This window comes from Lucilia sericata, unplaced genomic scaffold (assembly GCF_015586225.1).
Source record: "Lucilia sericata isolate MDLA Ls3-8-SP2 unplaced genomic scaffold, ASM1558622v1 Contig003291F_arrow, whole genome shotgun sequence".
Taxonomy (NCBI): Eukaryota; Metazoa; Arthropoda; class Insecta; order Diptera; family Calliphoridae; genus Lucilia; species Lucilia sericata.
Window position 1 is genome coordinate 7,489 of NW_023996799.1, and position 20,592 is coordinate 28,080.

General features: G+C 33.6%; 1 protein-coding gene and 2 pseudogenes across 1 annotated transcript; 1 reads left to right on the forward strand and 2 right to left on the reverse strand.

Annotated features, from left to right (window-relative positions):
• Positions 1-216: 216 nt before the first annotated feature.
• On the reverse strand, positions 217-6,375 carry LOC119614719 (annotated as a pseudogene).
• Positions 6,376-9,043: 2,668 nt separating this feature from the next.
• Positions 9,044-11,814, reverse strand: LOC119614720 (acidic fibroblast growth factor intracellular-binding protein-like). Its single transcript, XM_037970839.1, is given in 9 exon segments — positions 9,044-9,275; positions 9,333-9,518; positions 9,581-9,649; positions 9,713-9,946; positions 10,019-10,126; positions 11,174-11,249; positions 11,252-11,292; positions 11,383-11,581; positions 11,649-11,814. Coding segments are annotated over 9 exon segments (1,077 nt in total). The 5' UTR covers positions 11,734-11,814; the 3' UTR covers positions 9,044-9,196.
• A 1,275-nt stretch (positions 11,815-13,089) lies between these two features.
• LOC119614721 lies at positions 13,090-19,772 on the forward strand (annotated as a pseudogene).
• Positions 19,773-20,592: the final 820 nt, after the last annotated feature.

Genomic DNA, 20,592 nt, shown 5'->3' on the forward strand with positions numbered 1-20,592 from the left:
TAATCTAGTCAAAGTCTACTGTAGTCTGCATTTTAAAATTAATTGACTTACTTACGGTTCGCGTTTGTACTTCCAGAATAAATCTCCATTTTTCATTTCATTTCTTTCACCTCACAACATCTCTAGGATTTATTTTTGATCGAGATTAAAAAAATATTACGGAATACTTCATTCTAAATGCTTATAAAAAATACCGAATTCTTAGCCATTTATATATTAAATTTCTGTGGTCCAAGGATTTTTAAATGCACGCCATTCACTTTGCAGTTGTATAAAACGATTGTCCTTGCAGCGAAAACGATAAACTTGGGTTGTGATTTTTCGGCCACCTGTAAAACATTTATGGGATTCAGACAAGGCGGGTATATCCTCGGGATGAAAATATTCGTAGAAACTACTGCCCAAGATTTCTTGAGGTAAAAAACCCACCGCCAAAGTGGCCTCTATGTATAAAAAAGCAAATAACAACTTAATAAGAGTTTTAAATGAAAAGTTTTAACTCTAACCTTTGATCGATAAACAAAAATTTACCATCACAGAGTGTCGGGATAGAAAATTAACATGGCCTTACATTGGATGATTATCCAGGGAGGATGTGATTTTATCTTCCATGACATTAGAGGGTATGCGTCCAATGGCCACTAAGCAGGAGAGATTTGTTATTTGATCTTCATTGTCAGCATCTTGATTTTCTTCTTTGATGGGGGCCCCAGGATTTTTAAATAGCCGGTACATTGTATTACCCGATATTTCTCATCCATGCTTAACTTCGATTTAACGTCTGGTGGAACTGCGGGAACTTGACGATGTATCAGACTCTTCTTAATCTGACTACTACTGGCGGCTTTTAGTTTCATGCGACAAAGAAGGATCTTCTGGCACCCGGACATAGGCGGCATTAAACTTTGTGGTATATCGGTTTTAACGGGAAGCATGGCTATGAATAAATATTTGTTAAACCCATATTTATCAATAATTAATCTCTAACCACTCACTTTTAGCATCGATTAATCTCTCCCTCGGACAGGGATCCAGCGTAAGACAACTGCTCCTTAACCTTGGCCACATCTTTCGGATGTAGAACATCAAACCAACTCTGTCCTAATAAATCTGTTTGTGTATAATTCAAAACATTTGATACCGATTCCGAGACCATGTACACTATACGTCCTCGATCACAACCCACTACAAATAGAAATCCTTCAGCTGCCTGCAGTATTAACATTTTCAATTCTTGATCTGAGAGAAATGTGGTTTACAGTCACCACCGCTGTAGGCGTGTACGGCACCACGTATACTACGCAAATGCTGTACAGCCATGCGTAGAACGGTCAATTTATCTAGTTTACGATGCATGGCATAGCACATGGGTATCATGGAGGATAATTCATTGATGTAGGTGTTCATTTTGTCCCGCCGTCGTTTTTCGATTTCACTGTGATTTTGTCTGGAAAATAGAAGAATTTCGGGCAGAGTTGTTTTATTGACGAAAATGTTGTAGATTTATAGTTTATTTCATATCTAGTCTAAGTACAGTTTTTCTAAAGTTTAACCTATAGTTAGTTTATAGTTAAGTCTAAAGTTTAATCTGAAGATTAGTCTATAGTTTAGTTTAAAGTTTAGACAACAGTTTAGTCAAAACTTTAATCTATAGTCTAATCTATAGTTTAGACTATAGATAGCCTAAATTTCAGTATAGTCTAGTCTACTCTATAGTCTAGCCTATAGTCTAGTCTATAGTCTAGTCTATAGTCTAGTCTAGTCTAGTCTATAGTCTAGTCTATAGTCTAGTCTATAGTCTAGTCTATAGTCTAGTCTATAGTCTAGTCTATAGTCTAGTCTATAGTCTAGTCTATAGTCTAGTCTATAGTCTAGTCTATAGTCTAGTCTATAGTCTAGTCTATAGTCTAGTCTATAGTCTAGTCTATAGTCTAGTCTGTAGTCTAGTCTATAGTCTAGTCTAGTCTATAGTCTAGTCTAGTCTAGTCTAGTCTAGTCTAGTCTATAGTCTAGTCTAGTCTAGTCTATAGTCAGTTAGTCTATAGTCTAGTCTATAGTCTAGTCTATAGTCTAGTCTTAGTCTAGTCTATAGTCTAGTCTATAGTCTAGTCTATAGTCTAGTCTATAGTCTAGTCTATAGTCTAGTCTATAGTCTAGTCTATAGTCTAGTCTATAGCCTAGTCTAAAGTCTAGTCTATAGTCTAGTCTATAGTCTAGTCTATAGTCTAGTCTATAGTCTAGTCTATAGTCTAGTCTATAGTCTAGTCTATAGTCTAGTCTATAGTCTAGCCTATAGTCTAGTCTATAGTCTAGTCTATAGTCTAGTCTATAGTCTAGTCTATAGTCTAGTCTATAGTCTAGTCTATAGTCTAAATAAATAAATAAATAAAAATATAGTCTAGCCTATCTAGTCTAGTCTATAGTCTAGTCTATAGTCTAGTCTATAGTCTAGTCTATAGTCTAGTCTATAGTCTAGTCTATAGTCTAGTCTATAGTCTAGTCTATAGTCTAGTCTATAGTCCTAGTAGTCTATAGTCTAGTCTATAGTCTAGTCTATAGTCTAGTCTATAGTCTAGTCTATAGTCTAGTCTATAGTCTAGTCTATAGTCTAGTCTATAGTCTAGTCTATAGTCTAGTCTATAGTCTAGTCTATAGTCTAGTCTATAGTCTAGTCTATAGTCTAGTCTATAGTCTAGTCTATAGTCTAGTCTATAGTCTAGTCTATAGTCTAGTCTATAGTCTAGTCTATAGTCTAGTCTATAGTCTAGTCTATAGTCTAGTCTATAGTCTAGTCTATAGTCTAGTCTATAGTCTAGTCTATAGTCTAGTCTATAGTCTAGTCTATAGTCTAGTCTATAGTCTAGTCTATAGTCTAGTCTATAGTCTAGTCTATAGTCTAGTCTATAGTCTAGTCTATAGTCTAGTCTATAGTCTAGTCTATAGTCTAGTCTATAGTCTAGTCTATAGTCTAGTCTATAGTCTAGTCTATAGTCTAGTCTATAGTCTAGTCTATAGTCTAGTCTATAGTCTAGTCTATAGTCTAGTCTATAGTCTAGTCTATAGTCTAGTCTATAGTCTAGTCTATAGTCTGGTCTATAGTCTAGTCTATAGTCTAGTCTATAGTCCAGTCTATAGTCTAGTCTATAGTCTAGTCTATAGTCTAGTCTATAGTCTAGTCTATGGTCTAGTCTATTGTCTAGTCTATAGTCTAGTCTATAGTCTAGTCTATAGTCTAGTCTATAGTCTAGTCTATAGTCTAGTCTATAGTCTAGTCTATAGTCTAGTCTATAGTCTAGTCTATAGTCTAGTCTATAGTCTAGTCTATAGTCTAGTCTATAGTCTAGTCTATAGTCTAGTCTATAGTCTAGTCTATAGTCTAGTCTATAGTCTAGTCTATAGTCTAGTCTATAGTCTAGTCTATAGTCTAGTCTATAGTCTAAATAAATAAATAAATAAAAATATAGTCTAGTCTATAGTCTAGTCTATAGTCTAGTCTATAGTCTAGTCTATAGTCTAGTCTATAGTCTAGTCTATAGTCTAGTCTATAGTCTAGTCTATAGTCTAGTCTATAGTCTAGTCTATAGTCTAGTCTATAGTCTAGTCTATAGTCTAGTCTATAGTCTAGTCTATAGTCTAGTCTATAGTCTAGTCTATAGTCTAGTCTATAGTCTAAATAAATAAAAATATAGTCTAGTCTATAGTCTAGTCTATAGTCTAGTCTATAGTCTAGTCTATAGTCTAGTCTATAGTCTAGTCTATAGTCTAGTCTATAGTCTAGTCTATAGTCTAGTCTATAGTCTAGTCTATAGTCTAGTTTATAGTCTAGTCTATAGTCTAGTCTATAGTCTAGTCTATAGTCTAGTCTATAGTCTAGTCTATAGTCTAGTCTATAGTCTAGTCTTTAGTCTAGTCTATAGTCTAGTCTATAGTCTAGTCTATAGTCTAGTCTATAGTCTAGTCTATAGTCTAGTCTATAGTCTAGTCTATAGTCTAGTCTATAGTCTAGTCTATAGTCTAGTCTATAGTCTAGTCTATAGTCTAGTCTATAGTCTAGTCTATAGTCTACTCTATAGTCTAGTCTATAGTCTAGTCTATAGTCTAGTCTATAGTTTAGTCTATAGTCTAGTCTATAGTCTAGTCTATAGTCTAGTCTATAGTCTAGTCTATAGTCTAGTCTATAGTCTAGTCTATAGTCTAGTCTATAGTCTAGTCTATAGTCTAGTCTATAGTCTAGTCTATAGTCTAGTCTATAGTCTAGTCTATAGTCTAGTCTATAGTCTAGTCTATCTAGTCTATAGTCTAGTCTATAGTCTAGTATATAGTCTAGTCTATAGTCTAGTCTATAGTCTAGTCTATAGTCTAGTCTATACTCTAGTCTGTAGTCTAGTCTGTAGTCTAGTCTATAGTCTAGTCTATAGTCTAGTCTATAGTCTAGTCTATAGTCTAGTCTATAGTCTAGTCTATAGTCTAGTCTATAGTCTAGTCTATAGTCTAGTCTATAGTATAGTCTATAGTCTAGTCTGTAGTCTAGTCTAGTCTAGTCTATAGTCTAGTCTATAGTCTAGTCTATAGTCTAGTCTATAGTCTAGTCTATAGTCTAGTCTATAGTCTAGTCTATAGTCTAGTCTATAGTCTAGTCTATAGTCTAGTCTATAGTCTAGTCTATAGTCTAGTCTATAGTCTAGTCTATAGTCTAGTCTATAGTCTAGTCTATAGTCTAGTCTAGTCTATAGTCTAGTCTATAGTCTAGTCTAGTCTAGTCTAGTCTATAGTCTAGTCTATAGTCTAGTCTATAGTCTAGTCTATAGTCTAGTCTATAGTCTAGTCTATAGTCTAGTATATAGTCTAGTCTATAGTCTAGTCTATAGTCTAGTCTATAGTCTAGTCTATACTCTAGTCTGTAGTCTAGTCTGTAGTCTAGTCTATAGTCTAGTCTATAGTCTAGTCTATAGTCTAGTCTATAGTCTAGTCTATAGTCTAGTCTATAGTCTAGTCTATAGTCTAGTCTATAGTCTAGTCTATAGTATAGTCTATAGTCTAGTCTGTAGTCTAGTCTATAGTCTAGTCTATAGTCTAGTCTATAGTCTAGTCTATAGTCTAGTCTATAGTCTAGTCTATAGTCTAGTCTATAGTCTAGTCTATAGTCTAGTCTATAGTCTAGTCTATAGTCTAGTCTATAGTCTAGTCTATAGTCTAGTCTATACTCTAGTCTATAGTCTAGTCTATAGTCTAGTCTATAGTCTAGTCTAGTCTATAGTCTAGTCTATAGTCTAGTCTATAGTCTAGTCTATAGTCTAGTCTATAGTCTAGTCTATAGTCTAGTCTATAATCTAGTCTATAGTCTAGTCTATAGTCTAGTCTATAGTCTAGTCTATAGTCTAGTCTATACTCTAGTCTATAGTCTAGTCTATAGTCTAGTCTATAGTCTAGTCTATAGTCTAGTCTATAGTCTAGTCTATAGTCTAGTCTATAGTCTAGTCTATAGTGTAGTCTATAGTCTAGTCTATAGTCTAGTCTATAGTCTAGTCTATAGTCTAGTCTATAGTCTAGTCTATAGTCTAGTCTATAGTCTAGTCTATAGTCTAGTCTATAGTCTAGTCTATAGTCTAGTCTATAGTCTAGTCTATAGTCTAGTCTATAGTCTAGTCTATAGTCTAGTCTATAGTCTAGTCTATAGTCTAGTCTATAGTCTAGTCTATAGTCTAGTATTCGAGTCTATAGTCTAGTCTATAGTCTAGTCTATAGTCTAGTCTATAGTCTAGTCTATAGTCTAGTCTATAGTGGAGTCTATAGTCTATTCTATAGTTTAGTCTACAGTCTAGTTTAGTCTAGTCTATAGTCTAGCCTTTATATAGTCTAGTCTATAGTCTGGTCTATAATCTGGTCTCTATGCTAGTCTATAGTCTACTATATAGCCTAGTCTATAGTCTAGCCTATGTTAATATTTGCGGGTTTGTTGCTGTATTTTCTCTTATTTGTTGCTTTCGACCCATTGTGCATTAATTTCAGCAGACAGTTTTATAATCTCCATTTAATAGATACATTTGGTAGACTTTAAATCTCTTAACCTTTTGTTGTCCCTTTAAATACTTTGTAATGCAACTAGCAACATATGGAATATTTTTTCGGTAATTTTCCTTAAAGTATACAAACACACAAACCTATAAACAATAGCTAGACGTTTTGAGATATCCGTTAAATATACCTTTTAGCATTCCATTTATTAATTACTTAATATTAATTACAATTATAAACGATAATATAAAGTCTCACTTACTTTCGATTCTCATCTGATGTTCTGGCCATTTTTTCCTCATCGTAAGTCTCATCGTCCAATTCTTCCAAAGTTTCACTAGACGAATGAAAAAGATACATTATTTTGCACTAAATTAAAACAATTTAATTAAATTAAGTTTTCCAATCAAGTGGTTGATTAATTAAATAACTTTTCTCCAAAATAGAAATTTCTTGTACAAAAAACGTCCGTATGTTGTTGGAGTTGGTAACACAAATAAGTTTTTCAGTGGTTGCTAATAAAGGTGAATGGATTAATATGCAGTTGTGGGAAAATCCTCCCCGTTTTCTTTTCATTTCTTTGATTTATTATTACAAGCATCAACTCTCTGAAATCAATCAATCTGGAAATGACAGATACGAGTGCAAAACTTACCTAATTCCATAGATACGCACTCAATACGAGTATGGATAGATTTATCTTTCTCTTGTCACCAAAAAAGGGTATTTTTCTAGTGGAAAATTTTTATTTGTTTTGACTTGATTTTGTGTGTTGTTCTACTAGATACTTGTGGGTAGTGGGTTTGGAAATAAATAATAATAATAAACTTTTGACAAGTTGTTGCGCTTATTTTCTGCGTTTTCTTTATGTCTAATTTTTCGTCTATTTTGCAATGCAAGTTTTTATTGTATTTTTTTGCCATTTTCTATTTTTATTCCATTTTCTTAATTGACAGTTACGAATTGTTAGTGTTTCGTTAGTGTAAAGAAAAGCTTTGAACTTTTTTGCTATAAGTTTTGTTTATTGTGCTAGTATGTGAGTGCTAATGTATCTGTAAGTATTTTTGTTTATATTGAGTATTCAGAGTAGATGCAATAGTTTAATGAGAGAATATCTATGGAATTGCAATTTAACAATGAATTAGTACTTGTTTTAGTACTATTTAAGAGCTGAAAGTACCAATATATACTAGATTATAGACTATAGTCCAGACTAGACAATAAACTAGACTATTGACTAACATTTCGAATATAGTATAGAATAAACAAGACTAACTTATAGACTACAAAATTGACTTGTTTTAGTACTATTTATGAGTTGAAAGAACCAATATAACTAGATTATAAACTGGACTATAGACTAAACTATGGACTAGACCATAGACTACACAATAGACTAGACTATAGACTAGATTATTTACTAGATTACAGCATATGCTGTAGACTAGATTACAGACTATTCTGTAATCTAGATTATTGACTAGTCTACAGAATACAATATAGACTGGACTATAGAATACAATATGGGCTAAATTAGACTTTAGACTAGACTAGACTATACAAGACTAGACCTATAGACTAGACTATAGACTAGACTATAGACTAGACTATAGACTAGACTATAGACTAGACTATAGACTAGACTAAGACTAGACTATAGACTAGACTATAAGACGAGACTATAGACTAGACTATAGACTAGACTATAGACTAGACTATAGACTAGACTATAGACTAGACTATAGACTAGACTATAGACTAGACTATAGACTAGACTATAGACTAGACTAGACTAGACTATAGACTAGACTATAGACTAGACTATAGACTAGACTATAGACTAGACTAGACTAGACTAAGCTAGACTATAGACTAGACTATAGACTAGACTATAGACTATACTATAGACTAGACTATAGACTAGACTATAGACTAGACATAAGACTAGACTATAGACTAGACTAGACTAGACATAGACCTTAAAATATAGACTAGACTATAGACTAGACTATAGACTGATAGACTAGACTTAGACTAGACTATAGACTAGACTATAGACAGACTATGACTAGACTATAGACCTAGAACGATAGACTAGACTATAGACTAGACTATAGACTAGACTATAGACTAGACTAGTAGACTAGACTATAGACTAGAACTATAGACTAGACTATAGACTAGACTATGGACTAGACTATAGACTAGACTATAGACAAGACTATAGACTACAACTATAGACTAGACATTAGACTAGACTATAGACTAGACTTTAGACTAGACTTGACTATAGACTAGACTATAAACTAGACTATATACTAGACTATAGACTATAGACTGGACATAGAATAGACTCTAGACGAGACTATAGACTAGACTATAGCATATATTATATAGACTGGACTATAGAAAAAACTAGAGAATAGACAATAGACGAGATTATAGACTAGACTATAAAACAGACTATAGACTAGACTATAGACTAAACTATAGCTAACTATAGACTAAGACTATAGACTAGACTATAGACTAGACTATAGACTAGACTATAGACTAGACTAGGGACTAGACAATGGCCTAGACTATATACTAGACTATAGACTAGACTATAGACTAGACTATAGACTAGAATATAGACTAGACTATAGGCTAGACTATAGACTAGACTAAAGACTAGACTATAGACTAGACTATAGACTAGACTATAGACTAGACTATAGACTAGACTATAGACTAGACTATAGACTATACTATAGACTAGACTAGACTATAGACTAGACTATAGACTATACTATAGACTAGACTAGACTATCGACTAGACTATAGACTATACTATAGACTAGACTAGACTAGACTATAGACTAGACTATAGACTAGACTATAGACTAGACTTTAGACTAGACTTTAGACTAGACTATAGACTGGACTATAGAATAGACTAGACTATAGACCAGACTATAGAATAGATTATATACTAGACTATTGACTAGATATAAATTCGAAATAAAATCAACAATTTTAAAATATTTTTTTTTATTTATTTATTAAACAAAACGCTTTCGCATCTTCCACATTCTTCCAATCAAATTGTCGAAAGTCCTCTAATTTATGAAAAATGAACAAAATTATAATAAATATATTGGCATCTTAAAAAATATGATTAAATAAATACAATTACAAATTAAACATGATACATTTTATCTAAACAGATACTAATAACTTGCATATAACGATCCCACAAGCAGCGGGTTTCTTGATCTCTGAAAAATTGAAAAATATATAAAATTTTTGATGAAAATATAGAAAGTAATGTTTACCTCGATATTTCCAAATCTAAAACACTTTGTGTGGTGGCAGCTAAAAACTTATTGACATGATCGCGTGCCCAAATATTCTGGCGCCACGGTTCGATTAATTTCTCACAAAGATCGACAAATAAATCACGCAATTCGCGTGTACGATGTAAATTGCAAGCAATACTAATCAAAGAACGCCAATAGGAGCTGAAGCATAGAAAATGATTAATGATTGTTAAGAAATATATAAGTTGTTCGAAACAAATTACCGAAAATTTGAGTCCAACTCATGAAATGATCTTTCCAATAATACTGGCTTTAAACGCAAGCAAACTAAACTGTTTAGAAAAAAGGATTTTATAATAAACTAGATTTTCTATTGTTTTTTTTTCTTAACCTACTGTTTGATTTCCTTTTCTTTGTCCAATAAACATCTTAGTTCTCTCAAATCCAATAGAAATTCTTTATCCATTTCAGTGTCATAGTATTCGGGACCCGAATGCTGATACGTATACGTCCAATAGATCATGACAGCCTGCGAGCAGGCAAACAAATCGTTAAAGGTTAAATACTGCAACTTTTTCTTGGAAGTTTCAAAACGTAAACAGGCCAAAAATACTATGGAGGCATATTTTCTTAGGTTTAGGAGAAGAAAGAAATATGAATGAGAAATTATTAAGTCTAGGTTTTAAATGAACTAAGATTACTTGGCTAGTTCATCGCGTATATTGAATAGCTGCTTAATATTTTGTGTTATATTGCCGGGAAGCTCTTCTACCGCTTTAAATATGCGTTTAACATTATCGAATTGGCGTCTGTAAAGGAAATTAAAGAGATTTTTCTTAATTTTTGAAACGGGAAAGATGAAAATTTATGTGTAATAAGTTCCAGAACAATTTACTGCTTCTTTGGAAATTAAGTTAATCACAAACTCTCCTAGAATTGACCTATTTGGCAGAGTGTAATGCCTTATTTGAGATCGTAATATTGTTCGCAGTCCCTTCGCGTATAACAGGAAATTGTGTCAATAATAGACCTTTAGGATCTTAACAATACTGACAGTTTTGATGTGCTTGACTAGATATCCAAAAGAACTTGTGGGTAGTTTTATTAAGTCTAACTTTTGAACTGTTTTTGCAGCAGGTTTAGGTTTTTTAAATAGACAATCGTCGTGGGTACTTCCATTTAGATATAGAGGCCCCTTGCAGCATATTCCGACATTGATTTGCTGAATAGTTTGTTTTAGTTTTGCCTGCAAACAATTCTATAAACAATAGCATCCGACTCAGCACAAACTGTTACCTTCCTGATCGGCTCTCCACTATATATATGCAGCCCTTTTTGTCTCTAATAAGAGGGCGTTTGCTCTTGTCTTATACAAAGATTTACAGACCATTAATCCGCACAATATACCAATATTTGCTGGTGGAGTTTACGGATCACTTAAAGGAAACCGAAGAGTAACAAATAGCTCCAATAATATGAGAAAAACAAATATGTAATTTGGAAAGGATAGTTTTTAGTATGTGCTCATCATTAACCCCTCTGGCTAGGATAGCCTCACCAGCATAAGTCATCACATCTTAGCCTTTGCATAGCCTCAAGATGGAATATCACAATATGCGAGCAGACGTTGTTGGATTTTAAGGATCATTTCACATGATTTTAATCACGTTGTAGAAACATATCTTAGTTCTTTTTCATCATGGGTACCTCTTGTATTCAATTTACAGCATCTTGTCTTAATACTGTAACCATATTTAGCATTTGGTCATTCAACTGTTGTTGATGTTCCTTTCCAACTTATTTTTTCTTCTGCAAAATAAACTATTATTTCCATGTTGCAATATTTCTTATAATACCTGCAAGATTTCAATTTAACTCCAGTCTTTTCAGCCACTTCATCCAAATCCTTGCGATAACGTGAAGACAACTTTTGCCCAATATTTCGCGAGCCACACAATCATCAATGGAGTAGTATCTTTAAGAAAAAACAAAAAAAATATTAATAAATTGTTTACAATCTTCATAAAATTCATCAATTTTGTTTTCATTTAACAACAACAACTACTTTTCTATAATAAGATCCCGAGTCTCCGGTTCCAATTGGAAACATGATTGTTCCAGCAATTTAGTGGGAGCATGCAACAGGCGTTCAATTAGCGAATAAGTGCGATAATGATCTAAAACATCTGAAGTTATTAAGTCCAAATGTACACCCATGGAATGGGCAAAACCTTTTTGTTTCAGATAACAAACAGCCTCGGTAGCTAGAAATAAATGAACACTTCATTAGAGTTTTTAGTATATAAAGGAAAATTTCATTAAATAACTTACAAGAAAATCCCTCTATCCATAATTGATAGATTTCCGGATCTACTATGGTATAGTTGGTGATGAAAACATCAACATCAGCCAACATTTTTAATAAAAAAAATCCTTTAATTATTCTAAATTTTATCTTTTGCCCAGTTAAATTGTATTCCAATCAGAAATCTGCACTGACAAATATTAAAGGCGGCGGCGGCTGACACTAAAAATATCGGCGGCGGCTTAAAATCGACTGTAATCCGGCTAAGTTCTCAAATACGCTTAATTTTACAATTTTCAATGGTTTTAAATAAAAACGGAATCCGAGAGACTTTTTAAGTGGGATTTTGTATATAATTTATAACAATCAAATAGAGCAAGCACAAAGGTTGTGCTTTTTACAGTCAGTAACGTTAGAATTTTATATATATAGATAGATTTCGTGCCTTGAATTATACTGTGAAAACATTGTAAGGATCGACTTGAATTCAAGTTGCCTTTTTACTGGAGAATGCTTTGAATTAAAGTGTAATGTATTTCAACTCTTGAAATTTGAATGTTTGACTGGAATTAAACTTGTTTTAAACTTTAATTCCAGCAAGAATGCTTATTGGGTATAGTGTGACAATTATAAGGAATCTAAAGTCGACATAAAGCCCACAATGGTTAGTACCAATATTATGCCCAAACAACATCTACATACATACAACCTAGCCAGGTTATTTCCTCTAGGTCCGTGAAGACATTCTCTACATAGCTATAAATTTGTATAAAAGGCGGATTAACAATTGTTTCTTGTAAATATTCGACCACCATAGTGTTTGGAGACAACAAGAGCTTCACTCAAAGGCACACCAGACAGACATCGCTGTATGGTAGTGATTCTGCTGAGATCAATGGTATAATAATAAGTATGTATCCTTGTGGTAACCCCTGGATAGGGCAATCAGCGTCCGTTCATTGCCTCTAGGTAACAATAGGGCCTAGGTGACTAGGGAGGTATATTGGCACTCTCTAGTGGGCATTCTTCCAGGAGACCATCATGATGGATCGTTGTACAACATACATATTCGTTTGTTAGAGTCACAAAACAGTACCCTCGTTTCTGTAATTTTCTCGAATCGAGAAAAAACTTAAAATATAATAGTCTTCCAGTTTTTAACAGTGTGACTCTGATTATTTTTAAACTGTACTCATTAAAATTTAATAAGAAATTTTTAAATTTCTTGTATTCACCCTGTTTTACACAAGACGATCATGAATTTTTCGAAAGATTTTCTCGATGCGAGAATTATAGAAACGGGGCACAGTATTTTACAAGATTTTACCGATAACCCTGTTCTTGTGGCACTCACTAAGAACTGTCAACCCCTTAATAAATACAACCCTGCTGGTATGTTATTGGAAAAAAGCTTTTTCTTATTGCTGTCTATTTTTTTTGACATTTCATACTTAACGAACAGAACTTTTAATGTGTTAATTGAAAGTTTGTTATCACAAATGTCATACATCTCCAGTTAATATTTTTTCTACAAAAAAAAAAAAAATATATATTTATAAGCAAAATGTGATTTATTTGTTTAAAGAAAATATTGAGAATTAAACTATTGAAAAACACAATTTGCAAATTAGTTATTAAGTGCTGAATTGAAATAGTTTAGAGAAAACTTAGTTGGAAAACCGCCTAAAAAATACAATTGCCTTTTTTTTTATAACACGGCAAATTAGAAAAATTGTGTGATTTTGTGTGTGTGTTAAGAGCAAAGAAAAAGCAGAGCAAAGCAGACAGTGTCAAAACTCCAAAATAAGCTATGGAACAGGACTCCACTGAAATGCATCTAAGTAGAATACGTGATGTGAAAGAATTGGCTGTTCTCAATGATGAAGCGCGTGACGTTGTTAAGGAAGAAGTCATACTTGAAAGTTCCGGCCATCAGGTGCGTAATGTAGAGAAAAATAATAAATAAATAGAAAAAAGCAAAACTCAAGAAATTAAGTGGGAAAATTTCGTGTGACACACAAACTCTTTAAAGGAAGAAAATGAAAATATTTTGGAAACAATTTATGGAAAATGTATTATAGAGCTTGCAATTAGTGTTAAAAACAGTGTTTTTCTTTTTTATGTGGAAATGCGCCACTGCGCCCATCAAAGCAAGAGCCCTTAATCTCCCTGCCATCCCCTGGTTTAAAGGGTTTTAAGCTGGTTATAACTTGCTGAGCCTACGGGCAAAGTTTTGGTAGTGTCCTAAACCAACATCTTCCAAAACAACCAACCAACATCCTACCGTGTGCGTGTGTGTAGTACACAAAATATTGTGTACATATTTTTTGTATGTTGTGTGTTTTTTTATATGATTTCCAAAATTTCTCTATTAATTAATATTTGTGTGCTTTTTTCCTACTTCTAATTGCTTTTGTTTTGATTTTGCAATTTCTCTTATTTGTTGTTATTTTTTTCTCATATTTTATACGTTTTTTTTCTACATGTCTTCTTCTACTCTGCGCCATTGACGACTAAACGAAAAAAAATAAATACTGAAAAAAACATTTTTCTTCAATTGCTGCTGCTACTGTGGAAAATTGTGCGTGTTGCAATTTATTAAATAAAACCTTCTTCCTGGACAACTTGTTATCCTGTTGCTGCTGTTACTGTTGCTGTCTACACAAAACCCGTTTTTAGCTGGAAACCAAAGTGCATATGGTAACATCATCAAATGAAAATAGTGGAGGCAGCGGTGGCAATGTTGTTTCCGTACCCGTTTCCCTGCCCATAGGTTCCATGATTGCTGGCACCGCTTTCAATGTCATCTCACCCGATCATTTACCGCATTTCAAACAGATGCTGTGCGTCGATAACAATGGTTATATATCCAGCGGTGCGGTTGTGGGCAGTGTTGGTGGTGACCTCAAAACGATTGTCATACAACAGCAACAGCAAAGTGATTCGGTTGGCATGAATCACGATGGCTCCGGCAGCAATAACAGTCATGACAGCACCGTCACCGGTGATCAAATGATGCATGGCTCCGGTTGCGGTTCAGCATCGGGTGTCAGTTGGTCGGAAACAGCTCACATGGAAATATTTCCCATACGCTGTAAGACGACTAGTGCTGAGCTATATCGCAGTAAGTTGGGTTCGGGCGGTCGAGGTCGCTGTGTTAAGTACAAAGACAAATGGCTGACGCCTAGTGAATTTGAGCAGACCTGTGGTCGTGGCTCGAGTAAGGATTGGAAACGTTCCATTAAATACGGGGGCAAATCGTTGCAGTCACTTATAGATGAGGGCACCCTGACACCGCATGCCACCAATTGCAGTTGTACCGTTTGTTGTGATGATGAAGCGGGTAAGTTGGTGGACATAACATATTACATGAATCCCGGAAGTTTTTAACTTTATTATAGTACCTGTCAGATTAACGGGTTTTAGTTTAAAATGTTTCCGTATGTACAAATTGAATAGGCTTTTTGTAGTTGTTTCATTTATTTAAAATATTTATGCCTAAACTATGCAAATCTTTTGAATGCTGTAGAATTCCGGAAAAATCCCTGTTATATTGTTAAATTTAAAAAAATAACAAATTTGTTTAATGATGTCAGCTGTAGAATTGAGCTGTAGACTTTTCTTAAAGAATCAAATAAGAATTTCCCGGTCCACTCTTTTGAATAGCAAAATTTCTGTTAAAAATCAATAGTATTGAACTACCCTACAAGTCAAATTAGATAAACAAACTAAAGGCATACTACTTCGAAAAGATCGAACTAGAACTGAACTAGAACTGAACGAGAACAGAACTAGAACTGAACTAGAACTAGAACTGGCATACTACTTCGAAAAGAATCGAACTAGAACTGCATTTTAACAGTATTAAAACTGAACTAGAACTTACTAGAACTGAGCTAGAACTGAACTAGAACTGAACTTGAACTGAACTAGAACTAGAACTGAACTAGAACTGGCATACTTACTTCGAAAAGATCGAACTAGAACTGCAGAACAGAAAACTGAACTAGAACTGAACTAGAACTGAACTAGAACTGAACTAGAACTGAACTAGAACTGAACTAGAACTGAACTAGAACTGAACTAGAACTGAACTAGAACTGAACTGAACTAGAACTGAACTAGAACTGAACTAGAACTGAACTAGAACTGAACTAGAACTGAACTAGAACTGAACTAGAACTGAACTGAACTAGAACTAGAACTGAACTAGAACTGAACTAGAACTGAACTAGAACTGAACTAGAACTGAACTAGAACTGAACTAGAACTGAACTAGAACTGAACTAGAACTGAACTAGAACTGAACTAGAACTGAACTAGAACTGAACTAGAACTGAACTAGAACTGAACTAGAACTGAACTAGAACTGAACTAGAACTGAACTAGAACTGAACTAGAACTGAACTAGAACTGAACTAGAACTGAACTAGAACTGAACTAGAACTGAACTAGAACTGAACTAGAACTGAACTAGAACTGAACTAGAACTGACTAGAACTGAACTAGACTGAACTAGAACTGAACAGACTGAACTAGAACTGAACTAGAACTGAACTAGAACTGAACTAGAACTGAACTAGAACTGAACTAGAACTGAACTAGACTGAACTAGAACTGAACTAGAACTGAACTAGAACTGAACTAGAACTGAACTAGAACTGAACTAGAACTGAACTAGAACTGAACTAGAACTGAACTAGAACTGAACTAGAACTGAACTAGAATCTGAACTAGAAACTGAACTAGAACTGAACTAGAACTGAACTAGAAATGAACAGAACTGAACTAGAATGAACTAGAAATGAACTATGACTACTGAACTAAGAAATGAACTAGAATTGAACTAGAACTGAACTAGAACGAACTAGAACTGAACTAGAAACTGAACTAGAACTGAACTAGAAACTGAACTAGAACTGAACTAGAACTGAACTGGAACTGAACTAGAACTGAACTAGAATGAACTAGAACTGAACTAGAACTGAACTAGAACTGAACTAGAATGAACTAGAAACTGAACTAGAACTGAACTGAACTAGAACTGAACTAGAACTGAACTAGAACTGAACTAGAACTGAGAACTAGAACTGAACTAGAACTGAACTAGAACTGCACTAGAACAGAACTAGAACTGAACTAGAACTGATCTAGAACTGAACTAGAACTAGAAAATCGATAAAACTGGGACAATTATAGACCAGTGTATGTTAAGCTGCGAGTCCTCCTAGTTCGTTGAATTGATTTTAGAAAAGGAGCAACTTTTGTCAATTGATTATTACTCTCCAACATGTGGCATCTATAGAAGTTTACCTTTTATTCTGGCTCTTTGAGTCAAACATGTATACAATTTACAAACCACCTCCTACCATTCTTTATCTCAGAGCCGTCTCAATTGAGCTGAGGGATATTATTCAGTCACTTTGATCCAGTCGTCGAGAAGAAGTTTATATTGAAGTAGGACTAGGAGATGTAATATTAAGAGCATCATTCTGTGATTGCTTCTTAGATGTTGTTGAAATTTAGCAAAGTTTTCAGATTGCATGTCTGGATTTGTCGTAGATTTACCAAAGTATTTTCAAAAACCTTAACAAAAGATGTTATTGTTTATATTAACAAAAATATACAACAAAACAAATTTACAAAGTATCAAAGTCCAGTTTCCGCTGATAAATAGGTTATTAATGAATTAACCAGCTTTGTTTCTTCTTTTGCAGAATTTATTATAATTTTTTCCTGTTCGTAATTTAATCACAATCTAATCTGTTTATTTTTTCTTCCTCCTCCTTCGCTTTGCCAGCATCGGGACCCGTACGTCTATTTACACCATACAAACGTCGAAAGCGAAATCAAACAGATAATGATGGTGAAACTGGTGGTCCAAAACGTAAACGTAATACTAACAATAACAATAATAACAATAATAATAACAACAAGATTATGAATAACACTGAACCACCACAACACACCACAACGGTGGTCGATGATAATAATATGTTTTTAACGGAAGATAACATTACCTCCAAGGATGAACCGTGGCCAACACTTAACGATAGCCTCGACACATCACCCGAGCTAGTAGATCAAACACAATCTGTAATGCATACGATAGAGAAACGTTTGTAGTGGAACATAAATGATCCGGGGCCAATTGCATTGCTAGACAATAGTCAGACAATGAAAACACCGAGAATGTTTTATTGCACAATGTCAAGCCACTAATGATTTTAAGCGTATTCTAACCGACTTAAAGAATACGTACGATCGTAAAATCGAAATATTACAGAAGGAACGCGATGCTTGCGGTGGCAGCTAATGCGCGTACAAGTACATACAGACATTGATGATCCGAATATAGCGGGTGCATTACATGGCACGAAGTTATCTCAGCTAAGAAGGTGAGAAATAAGATTTTAAATGCGAACTAGGAAAGAACTAGAACTGAACTGGAATTAAAACTAGAACTGAACTCTAGAACTGACTAGAACTTAACTGAACTAGAACTAGACTGAACTAGAACTGAACTAGAAGAACTGAACTAGAACTGAACTAGAACTGAACTAGAACTGAACTAGAACTGAACTAGAACTGAACTAGAACTGAACAAGAACTGAACTAGAACTGAACTAGAACTGAACTAGAACTGAACTAGAACTGAACTAGAACTGAACTAGAACTGAACTAGAACTGAACTAGAACTGAACTAGAACTGAACTAGAACTGAACTAGAACTAAACTAGAACTGAACTAGAACTGGCTAGAACTGAACTAGAACTGAACTAGAACTGAACTAGAACTGAACTAGAACTGAACTAGAACTGAACTAGAACAACTAGAACTGAACTAGAACTGAACTAGAACTGAACTAGAACTGAACTAGAACTGAACTAGAACTGAACTAGAACTGAACTAGAACTGAAACTAGAACTGAACTAGAACTGAACTAGAACTGAACTAGAACTGAACTAGAACTGAACTAGAACTGAACTAGAACTGAACTAGAACTGAACTAGAACTAAACTGAACTAGAACTGAACTAGAACTGAACTAGAACTGAACTAGAACGAACTAGAACTGAACTAGAACTGAACTAGAACTGAACTAGAACTGAACTAGAACTGAACTAGAACTGAACTAGAACTGAACTAGAACTGAACTAGAACTGAACTAGACGACTAGAACTGAACTAGAACTGAACTAGAACTGAACTAGAACTGAACTAGAACTGAACTAGAACTGAACTAGAACTGAACTAGAACTGAACTAGAACTGAACTAGAACTGAACTAGAACTGAACTAGAACTGAACTAGAACTGAACTAGAACTGAACTAGAACTGAACAGAGCTAGAACTGAACTAGAACTGAACTAGAACTGAACTAGAACTGAACTAGAACTGAACTAGAACTGAACTAGAACTGAACTAGAACTGAACTAAACTGAACTAGAACTGAACTAGAACTGAACTAGAACTGAACTAGAACTGAACTAGAACTGAACTAGAACTGAACTAGAACTGAACTAGAACTGAACTAGAACTGAACTAGAACTGAACTAGAACTGAACTAGAACTGAACTAGAACTGAACTAGAACTGAACTAGAACTGAACTAGAACTGAACTAGAACTGAACTAGAACTGAACTAGAACTGAACTAGAACTGAACTAGAACTGAACTAGAACTGAACTAGAACTGAACTAAACTGAACTAGAACTGACTAGAACTGAACTAGAACTGACTAGAACAACTAGAACTGAACTAGAACTGAACTAGAACTGAGCTAGAATTGAACTAGAACTGAACTAGAACTGAACTAGAACTGAACTAGAACTGAACTAGAACTGAACTAGAACTGAACTAGAACTGAACTAGAACTGAACTTGAACAGAACTAAACTGAGGTAGAACTGAAATTTACATTTTCTTATTACTTGAAGTTTGATTTAAAATTTATATTTATTTTCTTTCTCTTCTAGTGCGCTAATTGTAATCGTGAAGCATTGGCAGAATGCTCATTATGCCGAAAGACTCCCTATTGTTCCGATTTTGTCAACGAAAGGATTGGAATGCCCATCAAGTTGAATGTACAAGAAATCCAGCCCCGGCTGCAACCCAACAAATTATGCTCCTAGTAGACGAGCATCCTAAATGAATTAAAATTGTACATAAAAATTAATTAAACATAAAACAAACAAAAAAAACAACAACCGATAAACAATTTAACAAAACATTAAAGTAAAACAAAAAAAGAAAAAAACAAAATTAAATTTTAAATAACTTTATACGTTTGAGTAAAACAAAAATCAACAATTAGCATTAATCGTAAATAAAAAAAACAAAAGAAAACCAACCACAGCAGCAGCAGAACCGTAACTTTTTAAACTTAAATAATTAAAACAAAAAAACCAAACTCAGTCATCTAATGTCTACAACTATTCTACGCTTTTTTCCAAGAAAAAAAGTAGAAGAATGGCCAAAAAAATATTCAAATTTTACAGGAAAAACCATAAACTACATAGATACAAACCATATACAGCTAAATAAAATAAATTTAAAAAATAAATAAAATATCAACACCACACACAACACTACTACAACGTAAAAGTTAAATAAAATATTTCAAATAATAAAGAAAAAAACATTGTCAACTACAACCAACCACAATATTCACAAAGACCGACCGCAAAAAAACCAAGTAAAAATAAATAAATAAATTCAATTTAAATAAAACCCTAAAAATTAAATTAAAATAAAAAAAACAAAGAAAAAATAAGGAAAAACAAAAAACCCTGCATAAAATTTACATACATACATATTCTCTATGTATACATCTTTTTTTCTTAGAATTTAAGCACATAGTTAAACTTTTAACATTTTATTATTATTTTATGGATAATATTAAAAAAACGAAACAAAAAACAAAATTATATATTAATTAATTATGTAAACAATTGATGTGATGATGAACGTAA